This window comes from Pseudonaja textilis, chromosome 3 (genome assembly GCF_049901715.1).
Source record: "Pseudonaja textilis isolate UNSWEBS1 chromosome 3, rPseTex1.2, whole genome shotgun sequence".
Classification (NCBI taxonomy): domain Eukaryota; kingdom Metazoa; phylum Chordata; class Lepidosauria; order Squamata; family Elapidae; genus Pseudonaja; species Pseudonaja textilis.
In genome coordinates this window covers 148,168,191-148,182,126 of record NC_141992.1, presented here as the reverse complement: position 1 = coordinate 148,182,126, position 13,936 = coordinate 148,168,191, and the positions used below count along the sequence as shown (strand labels likewise).

Here is a 13,936-nt window from a genome sequence, read left to right as displayed (position 1 = left end):
TGAACAACCCCTTTAACTAATCTAATACTTACCGTTAAGTCATTAGATCATTGTTAGATTTCTCCTTTATTGTGGTCATGCAGTAGCATAATTAGTATAATTTTGGCATTGTAAATCAAAGATTATTATTTGGGAGTTGGAGATAAAATGTTCTGTCTCAAGTGCTAGGAAAATGGTGAAAGTGAACTTATTAAAAAATGCAGTGTACAAGGAAGCCCGAAAATATGTACTAACAAGCATCTTTCTGCTGGGTTTTGAACCAGCAATCTTTGACTTATAGACAATAATTACAAACACTTTACAAGAGTTATGTTAAGGGAACAGGAGGGGGATCAGAAAGCCCTTTAAAAGAAACACAATAATAAGACATTTTTGTTATGTCTGTGTGCATACTATATGGATGTTGATGCTTTTATTTTGCACATATAAAAATGTTTGTGTGTGTATGCACATAAGCAAAGTTACATGTATTATTGTATCAGAATTAGTGTGGTGAAATTGTTTAAGTGTTGAACTAGGAGCAGGGAACCCATAGTAGCCTGCAGGATGACTTTGAGCCAGTTGTTCTCTTTCTTAGACTGGTAACTAAAAAAAATGCCTATCAACTCTCACTGGACCAACAATGTAGAAAGATAGGATAAAAAATCAAATCAAATCAATCAATAATAGACACACTTGGATACAATCCCAAAACATCTGGAGCTCTTGAATCACCATCAGTCATTTGCAAAAGGCAACTTTACAGCTGATATCCTGCAACAATGCCTTTAATGTCATCAAATAACAACATCTGCCTATACCAGGTCCTTGGAAGGACTTGATTGGTGGAAAAAAACGCCAAGTCCGATCTAAACATCTGGCTGACTGTTTAATGAACCATAATAATAATAGCCTCAGATGCAATCCTAAAACATCTGAGCACTCTTTGAACACCATCAGCATTGACAAAATCATCGTCAGTCCATTGCAAAAAACAGCACTACTTGACACAGCTTATGTCTGGTTACAGCATCTTTAACACCATGAAACAACAATATCTGCATATACTAGTTCCTTTGGAAGGACTTGGTAAATTAAAAAATGCCAAATTCAACTTAAATATCTGGCTGATTGTGTAAGCAATTGTAATATAATAACAATAATGCAGAAGACCAAACCTTAAGAGCAAATACATATGAAGCTAGGATTGAAAAGACAGCAATGCTTCCTCTGCAAAGAAGCCAAAGAAACAGTGGACAATTTCTTTGCTGCTGAAAAATAATAATAATCATGGACTGGCTACAAACAACCGCATGACAAAGTAGCAATGGAAGATCTCCAAGAAATACCATTTGCCTGCAAGCAAGTCTGATGGGACCACAAAATAGGTAAAGTAGCCAAAAGTGAAAGTCTGGGACTTTAAGAATTCAAACACACAAACACCTGCCACATAACTTAAAGGCTTAACAATTATTGATAAGAAAGACAAGCGGACATACCTATACCTGGAATCAGCATGCTCAAAGAGAAAGAACTGGAGAAAAATAACAAAATACCAAGACATGCAAATAGAAATAGAAAACTTGTGGCAAAAGAAAGCAAAGATGGTACCAATAGTAATAGATGCCTTGTGAGCAATCCCAAAACAAGCGGAGCACCACTTAAACACCAACCTCATTGACATAATCCCCATAAGTCAGGAGTTCAATATTGGCTGAATATCCAGGACATTTGATTCTAAACAGTTGAACCATTCAGTAAAGAATGTAAATACGTGCCCACTTTAATTTTTAATTGATTGGATTCCCAGTTTGAATAGTTCAAATTGAATGTTGTTATATGATCCAGGAGATTTGAAGGAAAGGAAGGTAGCATCTGCTTCAAGTTAAAGATGAAATCCATAAATAGAATCGTTATTTCATAAAACAAACTGTTTCTCTGCTGTTATCAGAAGTTTTCACTTCTCAGGTTATTATTTCTATCTCAGGCATGAACATGTATTTAATTTTAAGACCATGCAGTTTTACAACATGACTTTCAAAAGTTTCTTCTCAAAAGTGGTTGCCAAAGTGGGAAATGGGTCTTGAAGACCCTTGTTTATTAGAAGATTACTCTACAGTTTAGCCATCCCCCCTCCATGCTTTCTACCAGCCTAGCTAACCTTCCCATCTTCTCTAGACCTTATTTTCTTTGTTCTTTTTGTTTTTATGGAAAACATTGTCTTACAATCATGCTAAGAATGCTTCAGAGATAGAGACATTGTTGTAAATAACTATGCTAACCAAAGTAGATGCTTTTAGATGCTAGGTACCGACATTCATTTTTATTTTTCTTTGATTCCTACTTAAAAGATATGTGTGTCACACACACACATACACACACACGCACACACACACACGAAGAAACAAAAATAAATTTCTCAAGAGAAGTATCTTCAGGGTGTTGTGTCAAGACATACCATGTTGCCTAGCTGTGACATATTGCAAAGTATATCATAAATATTATACAGAAGAGGCATGCATTATTAACTTCTTGTCATTAAAACTAATGGCATTATTCCAAGAAGCAGCATGCAGTTCATTATATTTTGCATCGTATTTTCATCCAGTGGTTCTTAGCATTGTATTATTTGCTTCCTCCTTTACTCTCATTCTGTCAAAAATCCTGTGAATTAGGTTCGACTATAAACAAGTGACTAGTTCAGTCTTGCCCTGCGTACATTGTGTCTTCCTATGAAATCTTAAGGTCTTATGACTGAATATAATTTTCTACTCTTTATAAGTAGCATTTAGTATAAACCAATTTAATATAAACCAATGCCCTGCGCACATTGTGTCTTCCTATGAAATCTTAAGGTCTTATGATTGAATATAGTTTTCTATTCTTTATAAGTAGCATTTAATATAAACCAATTTCGGAAAATTAATAGGTCACCTGATTTTAATTAGGTTAACTCTTAATATTGGCTCCAAAGAGATCATGTTGTAGCGATGTTTTTTTTAAAAAAAATTTCAAGAAGACTAGCAACCTGATTCTAAATATTTGCATGATTACATCTGTCTTCACACTGCTTTGTTTTCTTCACCTGTATTTGGTTTGTACTATACCTGTCTGTCTAGTTAATTATTATTATTTTTTAATAAAGTTTTATTTGGGTTTTCATACATACAAAATACAAGTAAAACATCTTTTTTTGAAAATAGTATGGTCCCGGGTTGAACTTCTTTATACAGACACAAAACTCAATTTCATGTTCCTTTTTGTAATCTATTCCTTATCTTATACTCTTTTACATTTTCTACATAGTTTTTCCCCTCTTTTAATTTTCTCAATTTTATTTTGATTATCTCATCTCAATTCAAATCATTATATTTATACTTTTGTCTGTTCTGTTTCAATTTCATATTATCTTTTCTCATTAAACAAATTTTCTCCTGTAGTTACTAATTGGAGTATGACACCTTTATATCTTTTAATTACATTCATTCAACTCTTATTTAAACTTCAATATATACCTTAAGTTTATGACCTTCAATATAATACATAATACATAACTTCCAATCGAATTCTGCTTGGTACATTCTTATAATACACACTATATTCTTTAAAAAAAAGAAAGAAAGATTGTAAATATATGTAATATAAACCCTCATTCCATTCCAGTTCAGTTCTATCAATAATAATCATTAAAATCTTAACATCTTTAACACTTCTTTTCAATTAAATATCATACTTCCTTAACAACACATATAAACTTCATAATTAATTTTTGCCTTATTTCTCTTCACATATGTTTTATAAATCATTAAATATACTTTTTGTTACATTTGACAAGCATTCCACTGAATTATGATAGCTATTTTATCAGACATTTTAATCATACATTGTTTCATATTTTTTCAAATTATTTCTGTTTCTAATATAACCATACTATCTTATGTACCTTTGCAGAATCCCTTTTTCCATTAAGTTTTCACCCATTATCTCTAAATAGGCCCTGTTTCTCTATATTTTGCTTCTGTCCTTTATAACTTCTTTCCCTTTCTTTCTTCCCTCTCATCTTCTCTCTCCTCTTTTTACTCCCTTGTCTCTCCAGTTCTAATTCTCTCTTCTGCATTTCCCTCTTCTGTTGCTTTCTGATTTTATACTTATTTTTCACTCTATTTTTTTTTTTTGGGGGGGGAGTTGTTTTTCCCAATCTTAAACTTTCCATTCTCTTTCCCCCCTTTCCTTTCCCCCACCACCTAAGATTACTTGTTCATTAAAGATGGCTTCTTCTTTGTCGCAATCTTCTTGTTCTGTAGGCATTTCTTGTTGTTTCTCATAATTCCAAATCTCCATTTCTAAAAACTGAAATATGAAGCCAAAAGAACCTCTCCCTTCTTGTGCATCTTCTTTGTATTTTTTAAGTTCCATTTTCAGTTCTTCTAAAAGTGGAGTCATTTTAAACAGTTTTAAACAACCACCCGATTGATTTTAGTCATTCAAAACAATAACCAAGAATCCAGAAATCATCAAGTAATCCAGATAGTCCCCAGTTATATCTTCTTATTTCTTTTTCTCTTCCTGGGGTTTTTGTTGCGATATTTCAGTTAGAATTTATCTTTTGGAAGTCTTGTTGAGATTTTACTGTAAGTTTTTTTTTAATTCCAGGCAGTCTCTTCCCTTCCAGATCCTGCCCTTTTATTCTTTTTCTCTCCTATCCTGTTTTCAAAAGCTTTTAATTATCCAGAAATCTTTATTATCTCTTTGACTTTTTATTTTCAGCATTAAATGCCTATTGATGTCAAAGTGGATTTTTTTCCAATTTCTTGCTTAAGTCTCTTAGCTATCGGTATAGGAAAAGGAGAAAATCAAATCTTTTCCCTTTTTTCTCTCTTTTGCAGCTTAAAAATCTTCTTAGGGAACAATGTTATTGTTTTTTGACAGTTTCAATACCAGGGTACCTTATTTGTTGCTTTTGCTGTTTGACCCGGTCAACCAAAACTTCTTATCTTTCTCCTGCACATTCTTTTCCGGTCAAGTTCTTCTTTGTGGTGGCCATTTCTGACCACTGCTGCAACCGCCTTTGGGAAAGGGAGTAATAGCCAGCTGGGGAGGAGAGATGCGGCTGTCATTAACCCTGCAGGCAGTCTTCCCCCTCTTCACCACCTCTACGGGGTGGCTTAGCCCCGAAACCAGCTGCCTCAGGGCACTCCAGTGGCAAGCACGGATCGAAGCCTCGCAGAAACGAGGTTTTGGTCTGTCGCTGAAGAAGCTCAAACCAGAAGTCACTAGTTAAGGTCTTAAGGACTTATGATTGAATATAGTTTTCTATTCTTTATAAGTAGCATTTAATATAAACCAATTTCAGAAAATTAATAGGTCACCTGATTTTAATCAGGTTAACTCTTAATATTGAATCCAAAGAGATCATGTTGTAGCAATGTTTTTTTTTTAATTTATATCAAGAGGACTAGCAACCTGATTCTAAACATTTGCATGATTACATCTGTCTTTACACTGCTTTGTTTTCTTTACCTTTATTTGGTTTGTACTGTACCTGTCTGTCTAGTTAATTGTTTTTAATGAAATATTTGTTTTAATTGGAATGCATTCATATTTGATAATGTATTTATTATGTAGTATTGGTTTCTATTATAGTATTTGTCTTATTTTATTGCTGCATAACTTTTTAAATTCATTTATGGTGAAAGGTGGAAAATAAATTAGTAAATTAAGCCAAGTTAAATAAATACTTTTTTCTCCAGTGCCTTTGATTTGATAAGTATGTTGCAGTCTGGGGACATAGATAATAAGCTGGTTCTACTTTATCACACTTAATGTCTGCATATTTTCAGACTGTTGTTTATAACTATTAAAACATGAGTGCTTATTTTTGAAATTGAAGTATCAAGTGTTAAACTGAGATCTGGGAAATAATGCTTACATTTCCATATTGTATTTCAACCTTGACTTGCTGCAGCATATCATAGTCCAGGAATCAGTACCTATTGCAGGAATCTTGAGCTAAAATTTCTAAGTAGCTTTCATTCTTCCACTTACTAAGCTCTAATGTGGCTTTTGAAAATGATAAAACTACCAGCAAACCAGTATCTGATATGCACCACTGAGACAGCTTAAGGGCAGTATATAGGTGGTTTTGAAATATAAAAACATATTGATATATTTGCTGGAAGAATTAAACACCTGCCACAAACCATAAGCATAACATTCGTGAGTTATTCCTGTTCAGTTTTGCTTGGAAAAGTCTGACTGTTTTCCTTTCTCAGGTTATGAAACCAGGGTTAGGATGTAATTGGACTCTTTGACTTCCTCAATAGGTTTTGGTTAATTTGACTGCTATGATAAAAGGAAGAAATCAAGGGAGGGAGATTTGGAAATTCAAATGAGCTCTTATCAGTTCCAGTTGGTTGGTTGGTTAAGACAACAAACATGTCTTCTTTCTGATACCCATAGTACTTAGGTGTAAACTCATCACTGAAAAGTATTAATGTAGTTGAAGGAATAGCATTCAGTAGGTTGAAATATTACCCCTAGCTCATATCTGATTCAATAAATGAAATGTTGAGTGAACTTCATTGTTCACATATGAAAGTTAAAAGAAATGTAATTTTCAGGTATATATATCTGACAACAGTTCTCGTCTTTATTTTCCCCTTTTCTTTTATAGGTACTTCTTATGCTGCATCCTCTTGTGAAGAATGTTCAATAGTGGAGAGTGATTTTTGTTTTTTCATCAAACAAAAGTCGTTACGTCTGGAATCCCAGCGGATGTCTTGCTAAGACGAGTGGAACTGCCTGTTATTTTCTCAAGTTTTATTTTGTTTGTTTTGTTGTTGTTACTTTATTTTTTCCTTGCACAGGGAGAAGAAGAAAAATGAAATTAGGCAAAGTAGAGCTCTGCCATTTTTTGCAGATACTAGCTCTTTTCCTCTGTCTTTCTGGGATGAGCCAAGCAGAACTGCCAAGATCGGGATCAAAGCCCTACTTCCAACCGGGGAGACCACGAACCAAACGCAGTTGGGTGTGGAATCAGTTCTTCGTACTGGAGGAATACATGGGAAGCGATCCTCTTTATGTAGGAAAGGTAGGAGAACTTATCTAATTTCATTTGACAGAACTTCCTGTCTAATGAAAACCATTACAATTTGATTTTGAATTGTCTTGGGTAAAGTACCATCTTCAACCAGCTGTCATCTTGCTGTGTGTAGGCAATAACTCCCAAATGCCTACTCAGAACACAAGATAAATAAAGCTATATGAGACTGATAATGCAAGGACTGCAATTTTAAGCAATTCTTTTACTTGCAGACGTCTCTAAGAATTTTTACTTCAAAAAGTAGCCGGCAATATGACTTTTTTGTCCCCAAATGTTTACCCAGTACTTATGTTCTTATATGGTCTCAGAGCTGCACTGCCTTGAGGAACTATAGCACTACATGCCTATGGAGATTCTCAGTCTTCCAGGTCATGGTTGTCCCAAAGGTGCTTTTTCAAGAGGCAACTGGACTTCCTTGTTTTTCTTTGAAGACATTTCGCTTCTCATCCAAGAAGCTTCTACAGCTTCTTCTTGGATGAGAAGCAAAACATCTTCAAAGAAAAACAAAGTCCAGTTGAAAAAACACTTTTGGTACAGCAGTACATGCTCGAGAAGAACAACCATAACCTCTGGAGCTCATGGATTGTCCCTGCAGTTTCAACAACTCAAGAACCACATTAAGTCAAATAATAAGGTGACATTCAATAGCAGTGTTCATTCCATTGATTATATGCTAGTAAGAATTGGCAATGACTAGTGCACTGGGACCAAATTAGTTAAATATGTTTATTATTACAGAAGAAAACACTGGCTTAAATGGGTTAAGTCAAGTCACTTGGTGACTTACATGGCATATCTACATAATATTCTTGCCATGATTGGAAATAGTTGCCATTTACCTTCTTTGAAAATATTTTTGCAACCTCCCTAACCTATTCTATGGCACTGGGATTTCCCCAATGGTAGCCATCCAATTACTACACCAACTCTTCTTAATTTTGTAGAGTATTCAGAGTGAGTAGATGCTACCCACTTCTGAGATGAAATTGATTTCTTTATGGTTTTTGTACTTAAGCAAAGTGTTGTTTGGCATGCAAATAAGGGCACAATATTTTAACATTCGGTGCACATGTGTTTGAAGCTGTGCAAAACTTATGTGGAAATGCACGCATGTCAAGCAAGAGTACATGGACCATAGTTTGATACTATCTGTATTTTGTTTGGTTGCTCAAGCATGCAACCTTAATGTTCTTTAATCTATTTTCTTTTGTCTTTGGTACTGATAAGAATTCCAAAGCTATGAGTTTTGCATTTCAATAGTTTTTGCTGTTATCGTACATTTCCAAATAAATGAGCAAGCAAACTACAGCATCATAAAAGAAAATCTGGAACCTAAACAAGCTGAATGATAAATGAGTTTCTAATCATATGACATTATTGTTGCAACCCATTAACTAATTTACAGGATCAGCAGAAATTTATAATGAGGAAACTAAAACAGTTCAATATATCCACCCAAGATTAGATCCAGTTCCAATTCTAAATGGAGAAAGGACACTGCAAGGGAGGAGGCAGAATCCAAAATCTGTGTTGGGGCAAAAAAAAACTTTAAAGAAAGACACTGAAAACCCCAAAGCATTAACAGATGATTGACATGGTTAGCAGCTGATCATCTTCAGTGGAATGACAATTTGGGAAGGGGGAGGAATGAATGGAAAAGTGGATGTTTTCAGGTTCCACATATGCCTTCAGAGTAGCCTTGGACCAAATAGCAAGGCAGGTATTTATAGTTTGAAAGCAAACTCAAAACAATTCTGAAGGAATTTTTATAGTACCCTATGTCCTAGGTATACCTACCTACCTATCTATAGTTTTAATGCTTGGTTGTCACAATATCTTATTCCTGCAAATGGTGCCAGTCTAACAGCTGGGTTTTACGCCATTTTTTCCCCATTGTCTCAAATTTTTACTATTCTGTCCCAAAGTTAATCATAATGGAAATCACTTAGTAAGTAATTTTCCCCCTCACTTTGCTTTTAAGCATATCTTCTTCCCAAGATACCAAATGCTTATTAGTACCCCCATCAGGTCTGCGGTTCAGCTACTTTTTCAACTTCTCTGCCCCTCATCCCAGCTTTCACAGCTGTAAAATGCTTTCAGGCCTGTAACAATATGCTATACTCTAGGCCATTTCTTTCCTTGTAAAGCTTGTAAAGCTTATGTTATGTCTGTTCTTTCCAAAGACTTTGATTGTGATTATACATAACCAGCCCAGGCTACCTGTTGTAGCTCTATTCTATAGCTCTTTAATGACAGATTGATAAAAAGTTGGAAGAAAGTTGTGAATGATTTGAAGATAATTTGGAAAGTATTGTGTTTTCTTACCTATCTTTGTATCTTATCCTGTTAGAAGCGGTAACAAAAATGCCTCACTGTATCCATGTCTAGCAACATCTCCTGATTATTAAAATAATTATAAAGGTACTTGGACAGATTATTCTTTTTCAGAAAGTGTCCATGCTCAGCAGGGAGCTCACTAACCAATCATGCTATTGTATTTCCTTTCAGGTTAAGAAACTTTATTCAGGAAAGGAGTAAGAAATAGGAAGGAAAAGAAACGAAAGACTTAAAATAAGAAACAGAAAAGGAAATCTGAAAGAAAATATCATTTGATTCATAGATACCAATCTCCCTGGCCATCTTGGCCTTGATCCATAAAGGTTTTCATATACTATAGATAAAAGATGGACTTGGTTACACTTCTTAGTCACTTGTGTGGTATAGACCATATTTAGGTCAATATCAGTGAGACGTATTTGCAACTAAAGCCCTGTTTTACTTCAAGAATATTCATATTTTTCTATGCAAGTCAGGATCTCTAATCTAAAGAATACTTACTAACTAGGAGGTAGATGCAATAAACTTAACTGCATATTTCTAGATTCATATTAAATATAAAATTATTTTTTATTTATTTAGCAAATCTATTTGTCACCCATGTTATGGTTCCAGGCAACTCTGAAATGTTTTGTGATATTGTTTGTGGGGTTTGAGAAAACCAAAGTGAAATAAGGAAGTAACATAGTAAAATTATATGCTTAGGATCCTGTTGTACGAGGAGTAAGACTTGAAGAAATGATACCTTAAATAAATCTGGGACACTGGTTACAAATGGTGCTTAAAGGTTTGTGAACCCTTGTAAATTTTCAATATTTCTGCATCAAAAGGATCTAAAATGTGATATTTTCTCCACACAAGTCCTAAATCTAGATAAAGAGAACCCAATAAAACAAATGAATGAAGAGCAGCTTCATTCCCACTTTAAATCTCATAGCCAGTGAATCTGGCACTAGAATTGCTTTGCCTGTTCATGAATAATATGTGTGTAACACACACACACACACACACACACACACACAAAGTAAATATATGTAAGTTTTTCATTCAGGGTAAAACTTTTCTCCCTTAAGTTTAGGAACATGAATTCTTTTTATTTTGTACTGATAAAACAGAGAAAGTGCTGAGATATTGGACCTATTATTTATGGATTTTTGTCTTTTTTTCCTCAAGCATAAAGCCATTACAAAGCTGCCACCTGTCTTGCATTCCAATTATAATATTAAAGACTCATCGTGCATTTTCATTTTCTACCATTTCTAATGAAGGGGAAACAACTTGATAAGTGACTGAAGTTATTGATTTGAGTTATTTTTGTGAGGATTTTACTTATGGAGTTGTAATAAAATAAATATAAATTCAGTTCAGTTGCCAGTAGTAGAGCTATGAAGTCCTTTAAGATAACTATACTATATGTTGGTGGTAAGCAGCTGGCTAACCCTGGTCAATAAATGGCCACTGAATCCTGCTACAACCCCATCAATTACATTACCATGTTTCATACAAATATGAATATCACAACAATGAGCCCAGAATAGACTTACCACAATAAAAAAGAAAAAGAAAATGCAAGTTAAAATCTTGCCCTTCATAAGCATGAAATGTCCTTACTGTCTTTTCATTATAAGCATTCATGATCTCCTTTCCACATACTCTTCTTCTCAATAATCCTAAATCAACTTTAACCACCAAAAGCTAACACAATCTAATGGGGATTGACCAAACTAAAAGGGATTGACCAAACTGTCAGCTTTACTTCCAGTAATTTAATCTTTTGAAGCAATGCGCTTCTATATTTTAAGTCTGTTTCATGAGAATCCACCAATTATTGGTCTAAGCATTATTTAATTTTAATAATTTTATTTTTCCAATAAAAAACAGATGAACAGATAATGGTCAAGGAGGGTTTTGAATCTGTGAAGTACATCATTTTACCTAAAAACTGGTGAGATAATGGTTAGAACTCTCACAACAATTAAACGTTGGCCTTGCTGATAATAATTGTAGTCCAATTACTGGACTATTGGAAGCCACTGATTGTCTTTGACACATAAAAGGAGCATGTCTGGTTTTTATTTAGGCCAGCCTGGAATGGAGAACTCAAAATATAGAGTATTTGGTGGGGGGGGGGGGGGCAGAGTTGGAGGACAATCATCGTTTTCTAACACAGAGATTTTGAAACTGTTCAATGGAACTCTAAATTTTCACAATAATGTAGGAAACGCATGAAAGAATGTGAATGCACTTAATTTCCTTTCACTAGACTAGACTTTTTCTGGATTACCAGGATTCCCCCTCCTTATTAACATGCTATCTAGCCTGAAAAAGGTTGAAAATCTGCACTAATTGGCTTCTTCTAGTGGAGACTACTGTCCATGGTGCTGTATTCTCTACAGAGAAATGTTACTGGCTCAATGGTTATTAATCATGCAATTTTTTTTTCTTCCTGCTGAGAAAAGTAGGCTAGTAGTTTTCTCTTTTGCCCTGCTCACCTTCCATTCCTTTTGCTCTTAAACAATATTTTTTTTTAAAAGAAACATGCTCTGAGTATGCATTGGAAGGCCCATGGAAGTATAGCTGGATTTTACCAAATTCTGTTTAAAATCAGTGCAATGTGGTATGATATAATGTGGTTTAAAATGTGATTTGGGGTAATTTCAGAGATACTGAGTCAATACATCTATATTCTACAGACTCTAAACAAACCAACAAATCAACCAACAAAAAACAAATTGAATCATCTCTGTGCAATGCAACTACTGTATTGCAGTACTTCCTCAGAGTTGGCAAATTCCAAATATGTGAACTTCCAATTTCCAGAATTGCAAGCAGTGGCATGCTAGCTAGGAATTATGGGAACTGAAATCTATAGAACTAGAAGTTTTCAAAGTTCATGGTTAAACTTTCAATATGTTCTAAGTTTTCATTCTATTATAATTTTCTTCAGGACATGCTAGTGCCTTGGGCACAGGTAAAATATGCCATATACTTCTTTCACAGAAGGAGTTCATTGTAGCAGAAAAGGGTAACCAGTCTTCTATGTTGCACACCTATGATTTTTAATATTTTCAATACCAGAAAGAAGTTTTAAGCTGTTTCCTCTAAAAGCTAATTGTTTGGTTTCATTGTTTATTACTATGTTAAGTTGATTAGTTATTTTATTATTTTATTGTTGATTAATATTGATATGAACCTTGGAAAGGATTGATTATTTGTCTTTAAAAACAAAGGTAAGTATATTATACTTTGTAAGACCCAGTTTGGTATTGTTGTTTAAGGCATCGGGCAAGAAACCAGAACACCATGAGTTTTAGTCTCATGTTAGTCACAATGTCAGCTGGGTGACCTTGAGCTAGTCACAATTTCTCCCAGCTCTAGAAGGAAGCAACAACAGAATACTTCTAAAAAACCTTGCTGAAAAAACTTCAGGAATTTGTTGTGGCAGTCTTTGAGAATTGGATATGACTGAATGGGGGGTGGGGGAGCTTAAGTATAGGTAAATATATTTATGCATTTTGTGTTTAATTAGAATTATTATGTGGAATCTTTACTTTTGATAACAGTTTTATTTCTGAAATCTTAACTACCGCAGATGTAAGTTTGTATAGACAGAATGCTATGAATAAGCTGACACAATAGATTTACAAATACCCCCCCTTCAAACACACATACTTATTTTAAGGATTTTATTTACATTACTAGCACAGCTGTTTAGCATCTAATTCCAAAAATTAAAGTAGACAAAGTAGACAACTCCATGGATTCTTACATGTGGGCAATACAAAAGTAAAGATGCTATGCTGATAAATGAAAATACCATAATTTTGTGCCAATACAAAAAAACAGAACATGTTTTAAACAGGCATAATATATGTTACTTAATACATATCAACAGGAACTTATACCAATGTAATATTATAATCGCAGGAAAAAAAAAAGCTGCCTGTGAGACATTTCTACAATGCTGAGAATAGCATTCTCCATTTGCATAACAAAATACTAAAACTTTGAGTTTCATTAATGGACTAAAGGAGGGACGATACACTGAAACTGAATATCAAGGAAAGCTATTGGCAACTAGTTCTTCTTACCAGTGAACTGTCTATACTTGGTGGCAATTACCCTCTGCCTCCAGAACATTAGATGAAAATGCTGGAAGATGGAGCATTACTCTGAAGGCTAAGACTTGTAAGATATGAAGGCTTATACATCAAATATGAACTTCGGTGACAAAATTAGCTTGGTTACAGTTATGCATATTAAACTTCTACAGTAAAGTTTTGCCATTTGTAGCCTATTCAGGATGCAAGGTAACATTAGGTGACCTGAAGTTCACTCTTATTTGAGAATGAACCCCATTGTTTTGAGTTGATTTGCTTCCAAAACGTACTTGTATCTAGAGGACTGGATTGCCTGCTCATTTAGATTTGAGTATCTCAGTCATAATGGGTACGTACTGAGCTGATACACTTGAAGTCATTGGCAAAATTCCCATTGATCTTTTCTTGAATCAAAAAT

The 13,936-nt window shown here is 34.3% G+C and overlaps 1 protein-coding gene across 1 annotated transcript in view; it reads left to right on the top strand.

Annotated features, from left to right (window-relative positions):
- CDH7 (cadherin 7) overlaps window positions 1–13,936 on the top strand; it is a 120,623-nt gene that overhangs the window by 13,228 nt on the left and 93,459 nt on the right. The window contains exon 2 of the mRNA XM_087931026.1: window positions 6,653–7,069. Within this exon, the coding sequence (XP_087787152.1) occupies window positions 6,860–7,069 (210 nt within the window). The 5' untranslated portion in view covers window positions 6,653–6,859. The remainder of the gene's footprint in view (window positions 1–6,652; window positions 7,070–13,936) is intronic.